The 20,430-nt window shown below is 41.4% G+C and overlaps 1 protein-coding gene across 1 annotated transcript in view; it reads left to right on the top strand.

Annotated features, from left to right (window-relative positions):
* The window catches only part of LOC143775097 (uncharacterized), a 75,015-nt gene extending 72,920 nt beyond the window's left edge, over window positions 1–2,095 (top strand). Inside the window, exon 4 of the mRNA XM_077262944.1 lies at window positions 2,019–2,095. Within this exon, the coding sequence (XP_077119059.1) occupies window positions 2,019–2,095 (77 nt within the window). The remainder of the gene's footprint in view (window positions 1–2,018) is intronic.
* Window positions 2,096–20,430: the final 18,335 nt, after the last annotated feature.

Raw genomic sequence — 20,430 nt, 5'->3', positions numbered from 1 at the left:
TATGTCATCTTCCCTGTAAATAGTATATACCTGGTTTATGTCATCTACTCCTGTATATTGTATATACCTATGTGTCATCTCCTCCTGTATATAGTATATACCTGTATGTCATCTCTTCTGTATATAGTATATACCTGTATGACATCTCCTATATATAGTATATACATGTATGTCATCTCCTGTATATAGTATATGCCTGTATATCATCTCCTCCTGTATATAGTATATACCACTGTATGCCATCTCCTCTATATACCTATGAGTCATCTCCTCTTTTATATAGTATATACCTGCTGTGTGTCATCTCCTCCTGTATATAGTATATACCTTTATGTCATCTCCTCCTATATATAGTATATACCTGTATGTCATCTTCTCCTATATATAGTATATACATGTATGTCATCTCCTGTATATAGTATATACCTGTATGTCATCTCCCCTGTATATAGTATATACCTGCTGTATGTCATCTCCTCCTCTATATACCTATGAGTCATCTCTTTTATATAGTATATACCTGCTGTATGTCATCTCCTCCTGTATATAGTATATACCTGTGTCATCTCCTCCTGTATATAGTATATACCTGTATGTCATCTCCTCTTATATATAGTATATACCTGTATGTCATCTCATGTATATAGTATATACCTGTAAGTCATCTCCTCCTGTATATAGTATATACATGTAAGTCATCTCCTGTATATAGTATATATCTGTGAGTCATCTGCTCCTGTATATTGTATATACCTGTGTGGCATCTCCCCCGTATATAGTATGTACCTGTATGTCACCTCCTCCTGTATTAGACCTCGTTCACACGTTATTTGGTCAGTATTTTTACCTCAGTATTTGTAAGCTAAATTGGCAGCCTGATAAATCCCCAGCCTACAGGAAGCCCTCCCCCCTGGTAGTATATATTAGCTCACACATACACATAATAGACAGGTCATGTGACTGACAGCTGCCGTATTTCCAATATGGTACATTTGTTGCTCTTGTAGTTTGTCTGCTTATTAATCACATTTTTATTTTTGAAGGATAATACCAGACTTGTGTGTGTTTTAGGGCGAGTTTCATGTGTCACGTTGTGTGTGTTGAGTTGCATGTTCTTACATGCATGTAGAGACTTTTGTGAGATGAGTTTTGTGTGGCGACATGCGTGTAGCAACTTTTTGTGTGTCGAGTTGCATGTGACAGGTTAGTGTAGCAAGTTGTGTGCAGCAAGTTTTGCGTGTGGCGAGTTTTGAGTATGTGCAAGTTTTCTGTTAGGCATCTTTTGCATGTGTAGCAACTTTTGTGCATGTGTCAATTTTTCCGCTTGTGCAAGTTTTGCGTGTGGCGAGTTTTCCATGAGGTGAATTTTGCACGTGTGGCTAGTTTTGCGTGAGCCTAGTTTTGCATGTGGCGAGTTTTGCATGTGACGAATTTTGCGTGTGGCGAGTTTTGAGCGGTGACTTTTGTGTTTCGACTTTTATGTGGCGAGGTTGGTGTATGTGTGGTGAAATGTGTGCTGAGGGTGGTATATGTGTTCAAACACGTGGCAGTGTGTGGCGCATTTTGTGTGTGTGTTCCCCCGTGTGTGGTGAGTATCCCATGTCGGGGCCCCACCTTAGCAACTGTATGATATATACTCTTTGGCGCCATCACTCTCACTCTTTAAGTCCCCCTTGTTCACACCTGGCAGCTGTCAATTCGCCTCCAACACTTTTCCTTTCACTTTTTCCCCATTATGTAGAATGGGGGCAAAATTGTTTGGTGAATTGGAACACGCGGGGTTAAAATTTCGCCTCACAACATAGCCTATGATGCTCTCGGGGTCCAGCCATGTGACTTTGCAAAATTTTGTGGCTGTAGCTGCGACGGTGTAGATGCCAATCCCGGACATACACACATACTGTACATACACACACATTCAGCTTTATACTGTATATTAGATAAATATATATCACACCTATATGTTCCATACATTATTTTATCTCCTGGGCTGATCAGTATTTTCTTTAATTATATAGGGATTCGCAGCGAGTCGGAGAAAAGTGCACAGCCACGCATTGGTATGTACTGCAAATTACCATTCCATGTTTCTTAACCCTGTCTCGTGGTAATCAGTATTAACCCCTTTCTGCCATTGGACGTACTATTCCGTCCATGTGTGGTGGGCCCTAATTCCCAGGGACGGAATAGTACGTCCAGCGCGATCGCCCGTGCTCACGGGGGGAGCGCGGCCGATCGCGGCCGAGTGTCAGCTGCCTATCGCAGCTGACATCCGGCACTATGTGCCAGGAGCGGTCACGGACCGCCCCCGGCACATTAACCCCCGGCACACTGCGATCAAACATGATCACTGTGTGCCGGCGGTACAGGGAAGCATCGCGCAGGGAGGGGGCTCCCTGCATGCTTCCCTGAGACCCTCTGAGCAACGCGATGTGATCACGTTGCTGCGAGGGTCTCTTACCCTCCTATCACTGCAGGCCCCGGATCCAAAATGGCCACGGGGCTGCATCCGGGTCCTGCAGGGATTACTTCCGGGTGCAGACCAGGCTCTGGTAAGCCTGCAGCACTGGAACTCAGATCGGTGATCTGACAGAGTGCTGTGCAAACTGTCAGATCAGCGATCTGTGATGTCCCCTCCTGGGACAAAGTAAAAAAAAAATTTCCACATGTGAAAAAAATAAATAAAAAAAAATTCCTAAATAAAAAAAAAATATTATTTCCACAAATACATTTATCTAAATAAAAAAATCAAACAATAAAAGTACACATATTTAGTATCGCCGCGTCCGTAACGACCCCACCTATATAACTATATCGCTAGTTAACTCCTTCAGTGAACACCGTAAAAAAAAGGAAAAAAACCGAGGCAAAAAACAACGCTTTATTTTCATACCGCCAAACTAAAAGTGGAATAACACGCGATCAAAAAGACGGATATAAATAACCATGGTACCGCTGAAAACGTCATCTTGTCCCACAAAAAACGAGCCGCCACACAGCATCATCAACGAAAAAATAAAAAAGTTATAGTCCTCAGAATAAAGCGATGTCAAAATAATTATTTTTTCTATAAAATAGTTTTTATCGTATAAAAGCACCAAAACATAAAAATGATATAAATGAGGTATCGCTGTAATCGTACTGACCCGAAGAATAAAATTGCTTTATCAATTTTACCAAACGCGGAACGGTATAAACGCCTCCCCCAAAAGAAATTCATGAATAGCTGGTTTTTGGTCATTCTGCCTCACAAAAATCGGAATAAAAAGCGATCAAAAAATCTCCCGTGCCCGAGCATGTTACCAATAAAAACGTCAACTCGTCCCGCAAAAAACAAGACCTCACATGACTCTGTGGACTCAAATATGGAAAAATTATAGCTCTCAAAATGTGGTAACGCAAAAAATATTTTTTGCAATAAAAAGCGTCTTTCAGTGTGTAACGGCTGCCAATCATAAAAATCCGCTAAAAAACCTGCTATAAAAGTAAATCAAACCCCCCTTCATCACCAGCTTAGTTAGGGAAAAATTAAAAAATGTATTTATTTCCATTTTCCCGTTAGGGTTAGGGCTAGGGTTAGGGCTAGGGCTAGGGTTAGGGTTGGGGCTAGGGTTAAGGCTACAGTTAGGGTTGGGGCTAAAGTTTGGGTTAGGGTTGGGGCTAATGTTAGGGTTAGGGTTTGGATTACTTTTACGGTTAGGAATAGGGTTGGGATTAGGGTTAGGGGTGTGTCTGGGTTAGAGGTGTGGTTAGGGTTACCTTTGGGATTAGGGTTAGGGGTGTGTTTGGATTAGGGTTTCAGTTATAATTGGGGGGTTTCGACTGTTTAGGCACATCAGGGGCTCTCCAAACGCGACATGGCGTCCGATCTCAATTCCAGCCAATTCTGCGTTGAAAAAGTAAAACAGTGCTCCTTCCCTTCCGAGGTCTCCCGTGAGCCCAAACGGGTTTACCCCAACATATGGGGTATCAGCGTACTCGGAACACATTGGAGAACAACTTTTGGGGTCCAATTTCTCCTGTTACCCTTGGGAAAATACAAAACTGGGGGCTAAAAAATAATATTTGTGGGAAAAAAAATATTTTTTATTTGCATGGCTCTGCGTTATAAACTGTAGTGAAACAATTGGGGGTTCAAAGTTCACAACACAACTAGACAACTAGATAAGTTCCTTGCGGGGTCTAGTTTCCAATATTGGGTCACTTGTGGGGGGTTTCTACTGTTTAGGTACATTAGGGGCTCTGCAAACGCAATGTGACGCCTGCAGACCAATCCATCTAAGTCTGCATTCCAAATGATGCTCCTTCCCTTCCGAGCTCTGCCATGCGCTCAAACAGTGGTTCCCCCCCACATTTCAGGTATCAGCGTACTCAGGACAAATCGGACAACAATATTTCAAGTCCAATTTCTCCTTTTACCCTAGGAAAAATTCAAAACTGGGGGCTAAAAAATAATTTTTGTGGAAAAAAAATATTTTTTGTTTGCACGGCTCTGCGTTATAAACTGTAGTGAAACACTTGGGGGTTCAAAGCTCTCACAACACATCTAGATGAGTTCCTTAGGGGGTCTACTTTCCAAAATGGTGTCAACTGTGCGGGTTTTTACTGTTTAGGTACATTAGGGGTTCTGCAAACGCAATGTGACGCCTGCAAACCATTTAATCTAAGTCTGCATTCCAAATGGCGCTCCTTCCCTTCCGAGCCCTCCCATGCGCCAAACGGTGGTTCCCCCCCACATATGGAGTATCAGCGTACTCAGGACAAATTGGACAACAACTTTTGTGGTCCAATTTCTCTTGTTACCCTCGGGAAAATACAAAACTGGGGGCTAAAAATAATTTTTGTGGGAAAAAATGTTTGTTTTATTTTTACGGCTCTGCATTATAAACTTCTGTGAAGCACTTGGTGGGTCAAAGTGCTCACCACACCTCTAGATAAGTTCCTTATGGGGTCTCCTTTCCAAAATGGTGTCACTTGTGGGGGGTTTCAATGTTTAGGCACATCAGTGGCTCTCCAAACGCAACATGGCGTCCCATCTCAATTCCTGTCAATTTTGCATTGAAAAGTCAAACGGCGCTCCTTCCCTTCCGAGCTCTCCCATGTGCCCAAACAGTGGTTTACCCCCACATATGGTGAATTAGCGTACTCAGGACAAATTGTACAACAACTGTTGGGGTCCAATTTCTTCTCTTACCCTTGGGAAAATAAAAAATTGGGGGCGAAAAGATAATTTTTGTGAAAAAATATGATTTTTTATTTTTACGGTTCTGCATTATAAACTTCTGTGAAGCACTTGGTGGGTCAAAGTGCTCACCACACTTCTAGATAAGTTCCTTAGGGGTCTACTTTCCAAAATTATGTCACTTGTGGGGGTTTCAATGTTTAGGCATATCAGGGGCTCTCCAAACGCAACATGGCGTCCCATCTCAATTCCAGTCAATTTTGCATTGAAAAGTCAAATGGCACTCCTTCACTTCCGAGCTCTGTCAAGCGCCCAAACAGTGGTTTACCCCCACATATGGGGTATCGGCGTACTCAGGACAAATTGTACAACATCTTTTGGGGTGCATTTTCTCCTGTTACCCTTGTTAACCCCTTAAGCCCCGAGGGTGGTTTGCACTTTAATGACCGGGCCAATTTTTACAATTCTGACCACTGTCCCTTTATGAGGTTATAACTCTGGAACGCTTCAACGGATCTTGGCAATTCTGACATGGTTTTCTCGTGAGATATTGTACTTCATGTTAGTGGTAAAATTTATTCGATATAATTTGCGTTTATTTGTAAAAAAAAACGGAAATTTGGCGAAAATTTTGAAAATTTCGCAATTTTCCAACTTTGAATTTTTATGCCCTTAAATCACAGAGATATGTCACGCAAAATACTTAATAAGTAACATTTCCCACATGTCTACTTTACATCAGCACAATTTTGGAATCAAAATTTTTTTTTGTTGGAGTTACAGGGGTTAAAAGTTGACCAGCAATTTCTCATTTTCACAACACCATTTTTTTTTAGGGACCACATCTCATTTGAAGTCATTTTGAGGGGTCTATATGATAGAAAATACCCAAGTGTGACACCATTCTAAAAACTGCACCCCTCAAGGTGCTCAAAACCACATTCAAGAAGTTTATTAACCCTTCATGTGTTTCACAGGAATTTTTAGAATGTTTAAATAAAAATGATACAGGAAAGAAATATATCTTGGTACCGTGTTAGCCAGTAGATAGAAAAATATTTAGAATTGAGAGTCCTCAGTGGTTGATACCTTTTAATGGCTAACTGAAAAGATGGTAACAAATTGCAAGCTTTCGAGACTACATACGTCTCTTCATCAGGCAAAGACTTTGTCTGATGAAGAGACGTATGTAGTCTCGAAAGCTTGCAATTTGTTACCATCTTTTCAGTTAGCCATTAAAAGGTATCAACCACTGAGGACTCTCAATTCTAAATATTTTTTTAAATAAAAATGAACATTTAACTTTTTTTCACACAAAATGTATTTCAGCTCCAATTTTTTTATTTTACCTAGGGTAACAGGAGAAAATGGACCCCAAAAGTTGTACAATTTGTCCTGAGTACGCTGATACTCCATATGTGGGTGTAAACCATTGTTTGGGCGCATGGCAGAGCTCGGAAGGGAAGGAGCGCCATTTTACTTTTCAATGTAAAATTGACTGGAATTAAGATGGGGCGCCATGTTGCGTTTGGAGAGCCCCTGATGTGCTTAAACATTAAACCCCCCCACAAGTGACACCATTTTGGAAAGTAGACCCCCTAAGGAACTTATCTAGATGTGTGGTGAGCACTTCGACCGACTAAGTGCTTCACAGAAGTTTATAATGCAGAGCCGTAAAAATAAAAAATCATATTTTTTCACAAAAATGATCTTTTCGCCCCCAATTTTTTTTTCCCCAAGGGTAAGAGAAGAAATAGGACCCTAAAATTGTTGTGCAATTTGTCTTGAGTACGTTGATACCCCATATGTGGGTGTAAACCATTGTTTGGGCGCATGGCCGAGCTCGGAAGGGAAGGAGCGCCATTTTACTTTTCAATGCAAAATTGACTGGAATTAAGATGGGGCGCCATGTTGCGTTTGGAGAGCCCCTGATGTGCTTAAACATTAAACCCCCCCACAAGTGACACCATTTTGGAAAGTTGACCCCCTAAGGAACTTATCTAGATGTGTTTTGAGAGCTTTGAACCCCCAAGTGTTTCGCTACAGTTTATAACGCAGAGCCGTGAAAATAAAAATTCTTTTTTTTTTTCACAAAAATGATTTTTTAGCCCCCAGTTTTTGTATTTTCACAAGGGTAACAGGATAAATTGGACCCCAAAAGTTGTTGTCCAATTTGTTGTGAGTACGCTGATACCCCATATATGGGGGGGGGAACCACTGTTTGGGCGCATGGCAGAGCTCGGAAGGCAAGGAGCTCCATTTGGAAAGCAAACTTAGATGGATTGGTCTGCTGGCGTCACATTGCATTTGCAGAGCCCCTGATGTACCCAAACAGTAGAAATCCCCCACAAGTGACCCCATATTGGTAACTAGACCTTCCAAGGAACTTATCTAGATGTGTTGTGAGACCTTTGAACCCCCGTGTTTCACTACAGTTTACAACGCAGAGCGGTGAAAATAAAAAATATTTTTTTTTCCCACAAAAATGATTTTTTGCCCCCCAAATTTTTATTTTCCCAAGAGTAACAAGAGAACTTGGACCCCAAAAGTTGTTGTCCAATTTGTCCCAAGTACGCTGAAACCCCATATGTTGGGGTAAACCCCTGTTTGGGCGCACGGGAGAGCTCGGAAGGGAAGGAGCACTGTTTTACTTTTTCAACGCAGAATTGGCTGAAATTGAGATCGCACGCCATGTCGCGTTTGGAGAGCCCCTGATGTGCCTGAACAGTGGAAACTCCCCAATTCTACCCGAAGCCCTAATCCAAACACACCCCTAACCCTAATCCCAACGGTAACCCTAACCACACCCCTAACCCTGACACACCCCTAATTCTAATCCCAACCCTAATCCCAACCGTAAATGTAATCTAAACCCTAACTTTAGCCCCAACCCTAACCCTAACTTTAGCCCCAACCCTAACCCTAACTTTAGCCGCAACCCTAACCCTAACTTTATCCCCAACCCTAACCCTAACTTTAGCTCCAACCCTAACCCTAGCCCTAACCCTAGCCTTAACCCTAACCCTAGCCCTAAACCTAACCCTAGCCCTAATGCAAATAAATACATTTTTTTAATTTTATTATTTTTCCCTAACTAAGGGGGTGATGAAGGGGGGTTTGATTTACTTTTATAGCATTTTTATATCGGATTTTTATGATTGGCAGCTGTCACACACTAAGACGCTTTTTATAGCAAAATAGTTTTTGCGTCTCCACATTTTGAGACCTATAATTTTTCCATATTTTGGTCCACAGAGTCATGTGAGGTCTTGTTTTTTGCGGGACGAGTTGATGTTTTTATTGGTCACATTTTCGGACACGTGACAGTTTTTGATCACTTTTTATTCCGATTTATGTGAGGCAGAATTACCAAAAACCAGCTATTCATGAATTTATTTTGGGGGAGGCGTTTATACCGTTCCACGTTTGGTAAAATGGAAAAATCAGTTTTATTCTTCGGGTCAGTACGATTACAGCGATACATCATTTATATGATTTTTTTATGTTTTGGCGCTTTTATACGATAAAAGCTATTTAATAGAAAAAATAATTATTTTGGCATCGCTTCATTCTTCATTGTTTATGATGCTGTATGGCGGCTCGTTTTTTGCGGGACAAGATGACGTTTTCAGCGGTACCATGGTTATTTATATCCGTCTTTTTGATCGCGTGTTATTCCACTTTTTGTTTGGCGGTGTGATAATAAAGCGTTGTTTTTTGGCTCGTTTTTTTTCTTTTCTTACGGTGTTCACTGAAGGGGTTAACTAGTGGGACAGTTTTATAGGTTGGGTCGTTACGGACGCGGCAATACTAAATATGTGTACTTTTATTGTTTTTTTTTAGATAAAGAAATGTATTTATGGGAATAATATATATATTTTTTTTCTTCACACGTGGATTTTTTTTTTTTTTTACTTTGTCCCGGGGGGGTGGGGGGTGGGGGGACATCACAGATCGCCGATCTGACAGTTTGCATAGCACTCTGTCAGATTGGCGATCTGACATACAGCAGTGCAGGCTTACAAGAGCCTGGTCTGCACCTGGAAGTAATCCCTGAAGGACCCGGATGCAGCCCCGCGGCCATTTTGGATCCGGGGACTGCAGGGAGGAGACGCTCGGTACAAGGTGAGTACATCACCTTGTACCGATCGTCTCAGGGAAGCACGCAGGGAGCCCCCTCCCTGCGTGATGCTTCCCTGTATCGCCGGAACACTGCGATCATGTTTGATCGCATTGTGCCGGGGGTTAATGTGACGCCCCGTCCGTGACCGCTCCTGGCACATAGTGCCGGATGTCAGCTGCGATAGTCATCTGACACTCGGCCGCGATCGGCCGCGCTCCCCCCGTGAGCGCGGCCGATCGCATATGACGTACTATCCCGTCACTGGGAATTAAGTCCCAGGTCACCTTGACGGGATAGTACGTCATATGGGATTAAGGGGTTAAAATAAACAAATTGGAGCTAAAGTAAATTTTGTGTGAAAAAAAGTTACGGTATATACTCGAGTATAAGCCGAGATTTTCAGCATTTGGAGACTCCCTGATGTACCTAAACAGTGGCAATCCCCCAATTCTAGCTCCAACCCTAACCCTAACACACTTCTAACCCTAACACACTTCTAACCCTAATCCCAACCCTAACCATAATCCTAACCACAAGCCTTACCTCAACACACCCCTAATCCCAACCCTAACCACAACCCTAACCTCAAGACACCCCTAATCCCAACCCTAACCATAACTCTAATCCCAACCGTAACCCTACCACAACTCTAATCCCAACCATGACCCTAACCAGAAACCAAGCCCCAAAACGACTCTAACCCTAATCCCAGCCCTATCCATAACCCTAATCACAACCCTAACCGCAAAACACCCCTAACCCTAATTCCAACCATAACCCTATCTACAGACCTAACCCTAACACACCCCTAACCCTATTCCCAACCCTAACGCAAACGCTAATGCTATCCCTAACTTTAGCCCAACTCACTTTAGCCCAACTGTAACCCAAATAGAAAAATTGAAATAAATAAAATTTTATATTTAATTATTTTACCCTAACTAAGGGGGTGATAAAAGAGGGTTTTATTTACTATTTTTTTTTTTATTTTGATTACTGTGATATGGTCTATCACAGTGATCAAAATGAACCAATAGGAAAAATTTCCTATTGTTGCCGTGTACCGGCCGACTGATCTCGGCGGGTGCACTGCGCATACGCCCGCCATTTTCTCCTGGAAGAAGACTCCAGCGGCTCAGAGGACGGCATGGACATTGATGGTTCGGTGGGAGAGGGGTGGGGGGGGGGGGGTGCCCTGAGGACACTATTTCTCTCTCCTCTGATGTGCGATCACAATTAAATGTTCAATCAGACTTTTTTTTTTTGCGGTCGCCGTTATAACGTTAACCCCCGAGGGTAGTTTGTGCGTTAATGACCTGGCCAATTTTAACAATTCTGACCACTGTCCCTTTATGAGGTAATAACTGGAACGCTTAAAAGGATCTTGGCGATTCTGAGATTTTCTCGTGACATATTGCGCTTCATGTTAGTGGTAAAATTTCTTCGCTATAACTTGCATTTATTTGTGTAAAAAAACAAATTGGGGGGGAAAATTTGGAAAATTTAGCAATTTTTAAACTTTGAATTTTCATTCCCTTAAACTAGGGAAATATGTCACACAAAATAGTTAATAAATAACATTTCCCACATGTCTATTTTACATCAGCACAATTTTGTAAACAACATTTTTTTTTGTTAGGAAATTAGAAGGGTTAAAAGTTGACCAGCGATTTCTCATTTTTACAGCAAAATTTACATAACCATTTGTTTAGGGACCACCTCACATTTGAAGTCACTTTGAGGGGTCTATATGGCAGAAAATACCCAAAAGCGACACCATTCTAAAAACTGTACCCCTCAAGCTGATCAAAACCACATTCAAGAAGTTTATTATTAACCCTTCAGCTGTTTCACAGGAGCATAAGCAACCTGGAAGGAAAAAATGAACATTTCACTTTTTGATCACAAAAATGATATTTTAGCAACAATTTTTTGTATTTTCACAAGGTTAAAATCAGAAAATAGACAGATAAAGTTGTTTTACAATTTCTCCCGATACCCCATACGTGGGGGAAAACCACTGTTTGGGCGCACTGTAGAGCTCGGAAAGGAAGGAGCGCCGTTTGAGTTTTTCAAACCAAAATTGTCTGGAATTGAGATCAGACGCCATGTCGCGTTTGGAGAGCCCCTGATGTGCTTAAACAGTGGAAACCCCCTACAAGTGACCCCATTTTGGAAACTAGACTCCCGAAGGAGCTTATCTAGACGTGTGGTGAGCACTTTGACCCCCCAAGTGTTTAACTTAAGTTTATTATTTGTTGGCGTGAAAAAAAATAATATTTTTTCCACAAACATGATCATTTAGTCCCCAATTTTTTATTTTCCTAAGGGTTACAGGAGAAGTTGGACCCCAAAAGTTGTTGTGCAACTTGTCGCGAGTACGCTGATACCCCATATGTGGGGGAGACCACTGTTTGGGTGCATGACAGAGTTTGGAAAGGAAGGAGCGCCGTTTGACATTTTCAAACTAAAATTGGTTGGAATGGATGTAATAATTATAGGGGATAATTCAGGAGACTCTTTGCGTGGAACAAGACAACAGGACACAGTTTTATAAGTGGTAAAGTTTATATTATCACACGGTGATTCAAACAGGTGCAGAGAGAAACTCAAGTCCACAACACTTGGTGCAAATATAAAACGCAGCTTAGCAGTCAATAGGAAACTTCAGAGGTAGATGCAAACAAACAGAAGTCTATGAAGCACAGTTGTTCTTGAGGAAACTTGACACGAATAGATCCTTGACTTAGTCCAGACACAGATAGATATGCTATAAGGCAGTTAAAATCATATCTTAGCTCAACCAGGGAGGCCTGGTTAATAGTCTCAGGTTTTGCAGAGTAGCAACAGCTTACATGTCCAGCTAATGCAGATGGAAGTAACACGAGCAGCAGATGAAGGAGGATTACTGAACACTGGTGTATGCAGCAGGTACTCAGAGCAGAGTGGCAGGATCTCCAACACAGGTTCACAGGAGCAGGTGCAAGGCCAGCGAGTAATCAGGAGCTGGATGCAAATCAGAATAATCTAGCACAGACTGAAGGATGGGGTGGAGTTTTATAGCAGGAAGACAAGTGCACATGAGACCAAAGACGCCATGTTGGAAAAGGGCAGTAATGCACAAAAGGTAAAAAATGTTCAGAGTCCTGACAATGGAGATCGGATGCCATGTCGCATTTGGAAAGCCTTTGATGTGCCTAAACAGTGGTAACCCTCCACAAGTGACCCTATTTTGGAAACTAGACTCCCTCTAGGATCTTATCTGGATGTGTTGTGAGCACTTTGACCCCCCCAGTGTTTCACTAAAGTTTATAATGCCTGGGTCTGAAAATAAAAAATCATATTGTCATGATCCAGATTGGGTTTTGGGTCTTTTCTCTCCTTTCCTGGTCTTTTCATGTCAAGGGTTAACTTTCACAGCCTCGTTCCTATGTCAGGTCTGCTATATATCTGTGTTGCCAGTGCCAGTTATATTTACTGTCTATGGCATCTGTAGCTGGCTCTGGTGAGACCCTGATTTGTCCTGCTGCGTTTAGCCTTCTTTGACCGTGTCTGTTCATTCCTCTTGTCCTACCCCGACTCTGTGTGTTCCTGTGCGTTTTGATTCCCTGGTACTCGACTCTGCTTTGGCCCTGAGCTAATTCTGTCTCTTCCGTCCAGTACTTCTGCTACGGACCATTAATGACCTTTGGTGCTCCTCTGACACTGTGTTTGGGATTTCCCTTGGTACTACTCTATTGTCTGATATCAACCCGGCTTGTCTGACTTTTCTGCTGCCACATGGTGGTAGCCTCGCTGAAGTTCTGCTGGTCTGCTCTGAGCAAGTCTTTTAGCCCTCTTTCCACTCTGCTGCCATCTAGTGGAGTTTGCATTTACCTGCAGTGCTGCAGCGTGACATTATAACTGGCTCTAGACAGATTTTTTTTCTCTTGTTCCTCTCTTTATGTATCCCCTTCATTCCCTGGCGGATCAGATGTCTAATCTGACTCATAAGATGCAGGAATTGTCTGTGGAACATAGAGCCCTGGCCACTTCCCATAATCATCTCCATGGGGAACTTACTGAGACGGTTTAGTCTTTTCAGGGTTCTATGACACAATCAGCCTGTAAGCACTAGGCCCCCATGGATGTCGTTTTACACTCTCCTGAACCTACGGTCAGGCTCCCAGATGCTTCCTCTGGAGTAAAAGAGTAGTTCCGTATATTTAGGGAGAGTTTCAAACTGCTTTTCTCCCTTAGACCCCGATCCTTGGGTGATGAGAATCAGCAGTTGGGAATAATTGTTTCTTCACCCCAGGAGGGCCCTCAAACTTGGGCTTTTTCTTTACCTGCTACTGCTTCTGAACGCATGTTTGGGGATAGGTTTTTTTTTGAGGCGTTAGGATTGATTTTTGATGAAACAGACTGGGTCAGGGTGGCAGAGGATGAGATCATGGGTCTCTCCTAGAGAAAACTCACTGTTGAATGTATTGTTCCCCTCACATCTCTCATTTTCTCCCTCATACCTCTCATTTTCCCCTTCACTCTTATTTTCCCCGTCACTCATCTCATCCCCCCTCACTCCTCTCATTCCCCACTAACACTTGTCATTTCGACCTCACATCTGTCATTTTCCAATCATTCCACTATTTTCCCTCACTCCTCTCATTTTGCACTCACACCTTTTCATTTTCACCTCCCAACTCTCATTTTCCCCTCAGTATATACATGTTTGTGATCTCCCTTATATATAGTATACACCTGGATGTCATCTCCTGTATATAGTATATACCTGTATGTCATCTCCCCTGTAAATAGTATATACCTGCTCTATGTCATCTCCTCCTGTATATTGTATATACCTATGTGTCATCTCCTCCTGTATATAGTATATACCTGTATGTCATCTTTTCTGCATATAGTATATACCTGTATATCATCTCCTCCTATATAGAGTATATACATGTATGTCATCTCCTGTATATAGTATATACTTATATGTCATCTCCCCTGTATATAGTATATACCTGCTGTATGTCATCTCCTCCTCTATATACCTATGAGTCATCGCCTCTTGTATATAGTATATACCTGCTGTATGTCATCTCCTCCTGTATATAGTATATATGTGTGTCATCTCCTCCTGTATATAGTATATACCTGTATGTCATCTCCTCCTATACAGGTCCTTCTCAAAAAATTAGCATATAGTGTTAAATTTCATTATTTACCATAATGTAATGATTACAATTAAACTTTCATATATTATAGATTCATTATCCACCAACTGAAATTTGTCAGGTCTTTTATTGTTTTAATACTGATGATTTTGGCCTACAACTCCTGATAACCCAAAAAACCTGTCTCAATAAATTAGCATATTTCACCCGTCCAATCAAATAAAAGTGTTTTTTAATACCAAACAAAAAAACCATCAAATAATAATGTTCAGTTATGCACTCAATACTTGGTCGGGAATCCTTTGGCAGAAATGACTGCTTCAATGCGGCGTGGCATGGAGGCAATCAGCCTGTGACACTGCTGAGATGTTATGGAGGCCCAGGATGCTTCAATAGCGGCCTTAAGCTCATCCAGAGTGTTGGGTCTTGCGTCTCTCAACTTTCTCTTCACAATATCCCACAGATTCTCTATGGGGTTCAGGTCAGGAGAGTTGGCAGGCCAATTGAGCACAGTAATATCATGGTCAGTAAACCATTTACCAGTGCTTTTGGCACTGTGAGCAGGTGCCAGGAAGCATGAAGTGCTCCAAAATCTCCTGGTAGCTAGCTGCATTGACCCTGCCCTTGATGAAACACAGTGGACCAACACCAGCAGCTGACATGGCACCCCACACCACTGACTGTGGGTACTTGACACTGGACTTCAGGCATTTTGGCATTTCCTTCTCCCCAGTCTTCCTCCAGACTCTGGCACCTTGATTTCCGAATGACATGCAAAATTTGCTTTCATCAGAAAAAAGTACTTGGGACCACTTAGCAACAGTCCAGTGCTGCTTCTCTGTAGCCCAGGTCAGGCGCTTCTGCCGCTGTTTATGGTTCAAAAGTGGCTTTACCTGGGGAATGCGGCACCTGTAGCCCATTTCCTGCACACGCCTGTGCACGGTGGCTCTGGATGTTTCCACACCAGACTCAGTCCACTGCTTCCTCAGGTTCCCCAAGGTCTGGAATCGGTCCTTCTCCACAATCTTCCTCAGGGTCCGGTCACCTCTTCTCGTTGTACAGCGTTTTCTGCCACATTGTTTCCTTCCAACAGACTTACCATTGAGGTGCCTTGATACAGCACTCTGGGAACAGCCTATTTGTTGAGAAATTTCTTTCTGGGTCTTACCCTCTTGCTTGAGGGTGTCAATGATGGCCTTCTTGACATCTGTCAGGTCGCTAGTCTTACCCATGATGGGGGTTTTGAGTAATGAACCAGGCAGGGAGTTTTTAAAAGCCTCAGGTATCTTTTGCATGTGTTTAGAGTTAATTAGTTGATTCAGAAGATTAGGGTAATAGGTCGTTTAGAGAACCTTTTCTTGATATGCTAATTTATTGAGACAGGTTTTTTGGGTTATCAGGAGTTGTATGCCAAAATCATCAGTATTAAAACAATAAAAGACCTGACAAATTTCAGTTGGTGGATAATGAATCTATAATATATGAAAGTTTAATTGTAATCATTACATTATGGTAAATAATGAAATTTAACACTATATGCTAATTTTTTGAGAAGGACCTGTATATACTCGGGGTCCAGATATGTGACTGCAACATTTTGTGGCTGTAGCTGCGACGGTGCACATGCCAATTCCGGACATACACAAACACATACACACACATTCAGCTTTATACTGTATATTAGATAAATATATATAACACCTATATGTTCCATACATTTTTTTATCGCCTGGGCTGATTGGTATTTTCTTTAATTATTATATAGGGATTCGCAGCGAGTCGGAGAAAAGTGCACAGCCACACATTGGTATGTACTGCAAATTACCATTCCATGTTTCTTAACCCTGTCTCTTGGTAATCAGTATTAACCTTCCTGTCCGCCCCAGTTTTCAAGTCTGACATATCACTTTATGTGGTAATAACTGTGAAATGCTTCTGCCAGTGATTCTGAGATTGTGATTTTCTTTTTGTAAAACTTTGTATCTATTACTTCTGGGAAATTTAGATTAATAAGTTTTGCTCTATTCATGAAAATATGACACATTTCCTGAAATTTTTGAAAAATGTGCATTTTTTAAACCTAAAGGGATATAATCTTCTTCAAAATCCTATCCCAATATGTAGTAGGTGTAATAATAAGAATATTAGGAGATACCTCCAAATGTAATATAGTTTTTTTGATTTGCGTTGTCTCTTTCCTCCTATATAGGCATTGCAGTATCTTAGGTATCCATGATTACATCCACTGATGAAGTGACAATTAGTTAGCTAGTTGCCACTGGTCGTAACCATGGATACCTAAGGTCCTTCAATGTCTGTACATGAGGAAAGAGACATAGGGAATCAAAAAAGTATACTACATTTCTAATTGGAGGTATTTGCTAATATTATTATTAATATTATTATTACAGCTACTACATATTGGGATAGGATCTTGGAGATCTCTTTAGCTGTATACACTTAATGACATGTACTGTTTATAGCTATAAAACATTAGTCTCTGCTATGTGTGGGGCAATGCTGCATTCAGGGAAAATTGCACAGTAAATTGTGAAGGCTAAAATTTGGGGCTGAAGTAACCTTTTTTCTGAATGGAATTTGACTAACTGGAATATTTTATCTTTTCAGTCCAATTTTCATTAATTAATGTAAATCACTTCAAGGATTAACAAACTTCTTGTATAATTTGAAGCCTCCATTCTTTAACACCTTAGTGAGAGAGCCAATTTGGTACTTAATGAGGAAGTTATAAGGGTTAAAAGTTGCCCAGCGATATCTCATTTTTGCAACACCATTTTTTTTTAGGGACCATATCACATTTGAAGTCCATTTTAGGGGTCTATATGATGGAAAATACCCAAAAGTGACACCATTCTAAAAACTGCACCCCTCAATGTGCTCAAAGCCACATTCAAGAAGTTTATTAACCCTTTACGTGCTTCACAGGAACTGAAGCAATGTGGAAGGAAAAAATGAACATTTAACTGTATTCACAAACATTATACTTCAGAACCAATTTTTTTTATTTTCACAAGTGTAAAAAGAGATCTTTGTGTGGAAACTTCCTGAAGAAGAAGCCATGAGCTTCGAAACGCGTTGAATAAACCACCCGAACACCTTACAACTATATCTGGATTCATTATTTGTTACAGCAGCGCAGATTTTATCCACATTCATCTATTATAAAGTGTAAAAAGAGAAAATTATCCACAAGTTTTTTTGCAATTTCTTCTGAACATGCCGATACCCAATATGTGGGGGGTAAAGCACTGTTTGGGCGCACAATAGAGCTCGGAAGGGAAAGAGTTCCATTTGACTTTTTCAATGCAGAATTGGGTGGAATTGAGATCGGACGCCATGTCGCATTTGGAGAGCCCCTGATGTGCCTAAACAGTTACAACCCCCTACAAGTGACACCATTTTGGAAACTAGACACCCAAAGGAACTTACCTAGATGTTTCGTGAGCACTTTGAACCCCCAAATATCTTTTTGCCCCCAATTTTATATTTTCCCAAGGGTAATAGGAGAAATTACACCCCCAAATTTGTTGTGCAATTTGTCCTGAGTTTTCTGATACCCCATATGTGGGGGTAAACAACTGTTTACATGGCAGGGCTCAAAAGGGAGGGAGCACCGTTTGACTTTTTGAACGCAAAATTGGCTGGAAACAATGGTGGTGCCATGTCGCATTTGGAGACTCCCTGATGTACCTAAACAGTGGCAATCCCCCAATTCTAGCTCCAACCCTAACCCTAACACACTTCTAACCCTAATCCCAACCCTAACCATAATCCTAACCACAACCCTTACCTCAACACACCCCTAACCCTAATCCCAACCCTAACCACAACCCTAACCTCAAGACACCCCTAATCCCAACCCTAACCATAACTCTAATCCCAACCGTAACCCTAACCACAACTCTTATCCCAACCATGACCCTAACCACAAACCAAGCCCCAAAACAACTCTAACCCTAATCCCAGCCCTATCCATAACCCTAATCACAACCCTAACCGCAAAACACCCCTAACCCTAATTCCAACCATAACCCTATCTACAAACCTCACCCTAACACACCCCTAACCCTATTCCCAACCCAAACGCTAATGCTAACCCTAACTTTAGCCCATCTCACTTTAGCCAAACTGTAACCCAAATAGAAAAATTGAAATAAATAACATTTTATATTTAATTATTTTACCCTAACTAAGGGGGTGATAAAAGAGGGTTTTATTTACTATTTTATTTTTTTTTTTTTGATCACTGTTATATGGTCTATCACAGTGATCAAAATGAACCAATAGGAAAAATTTCCTATTGTTGCCGTGTACCGGCCGGGTGATCTCGGCGGGTGCACTGCGCATACGTCCGCCATTTTCTCCCGGAAGAAGACTCCAGCGGCCCAGAGGACGGCATGGACATTGATGGTTCGGTGGGGGAGGGGTGGGGGGGTGCCCGGAGGACACTATTTCTCTCTCCTCTGATGTGCGATCACAATTAAATGTTCAATCAGACTTTTTTTTTTGCGGTCGCCGTTATAACGTTAACCCCCGAGGGTAGTTTGTGCGTTAATGACTTGGCCAATTTTTACAATTCTGACCACTGTCCCTTTATGAGGTAATAACTCTGGAGCGCTTAAAAGGATCTTGGCGATTCTGAGATTTTCTCGTGACATATTGCGCTTCACGTTAGTGGTAAAATTTCTTCGCTATAACTTGCATTTATTTGTGTAAAAAACAAATTGGGGGGAAAATTTGGAAAATTTAGCAATTTTTAAACTTTGAATTTTCATTCCCTTAAACCAGGGAAATATGTCACACAAAATAGTTAATAAATAACATTTCCCACATGTCTATTTTACATCAGCACAATTTTGGAAACATAATTTTTTTTTGTTAGGGAGTTAAGGGTTAAAAGTTGACCAGCGATTTCTCATTTTTGCAACAAAATTTGCAAAACCATTTGTTTTATGGACCACCTCACACTGAAGTGACTTTGAGGGGTCTATATGACAGAAAATGACCAAAAGTGACACTATTCTAAAAACTGCACCCCTCAAGGTACTCAAAACCACATTCAAAAAGTTTATTAACCCCTCAGGTGCTTCACAGGAATTTTTGGAATGTTTAAAATAAATTGAACATTTAACTTTTTTTTCACAAAATTTTTACTTCAGATCCAATTTGTTGTAAAATAACCAAGGGTAACAGGAGAAATTGGACCACAAAAGTCGTTGTACAATTTGTCCTGAGTACACCGATACCCCACATGTTGGGGTAAACCATTGATTGGGCACATGGCAGAGCTCGGAAGGGAAGGAGCGCCATTTGACTTTTCAATGCAAGATTTGCTGGAATTGAGATCGGAACCCATGGCTCGATTGGAGAGCCCCTGATGTGCCTAAACAGTGGAAACCCCCACAAGTGACACCATTTTGTAAAGTAGACCCTCTAAGGAACTAATCTAGTTGTGTGGTGAGCACTTTGAACCTCCAAGTGCTTCACATAAGTTTATAATGTAGAGCCGTAAAAAAAATTTCATATTAATTTTCACAAAAAATGATCTTTTTGCCCCATTTTTTTATTTTCCCAAGGGTAACAGGATAAATTGGACCCCAAAAGTTGTTGTGCAATTTGTTCTGAGTACTCTGATATTTCATATATGGGGATAAACCACTGTTTGAGCACATGGGAGAGCTCGGAAGGGATGGAGCGCCGTTTGACTTTTCAATGCAAAATTGGCTGGAATTGAGATCGGCACCCATGTCGCGTTTGGAGAGACCCTGATGTGCCTAAACAGTGGAAACCCCCCACAGTGGACCACAGTTTGAAAAGAAGACCCCCTAAGGAACTTATCTAGATGTGTGGTGAGCACTTTTAACCCCCAGTTGTTTCACTAAAGTTTAGAATGTAGCGCTGTGAAAATTAAAAAATAATTTTTTCTTTCCACAAAATGATGTCTT

Source organism: Ranitomeya variabilis, chromosome 5 (assembly GCF_051348905.1).
Source record: "Ranitomeya variabilis isolate aRanVar5 chromosome 5, aRanVar5.hap1, whole genome shotgun sequence".
Lineage (NCBI taxonomy): Eukaryota > Metazoa > Chordata > Amphibia > Anura > Dendrobatidae > Ranitomeya > Ranitomeya variabilis.
Note: the sequence above shows the minus strand (reverse complement) of the source record. Positions and strands in the feature narration are given on the sequence as shown.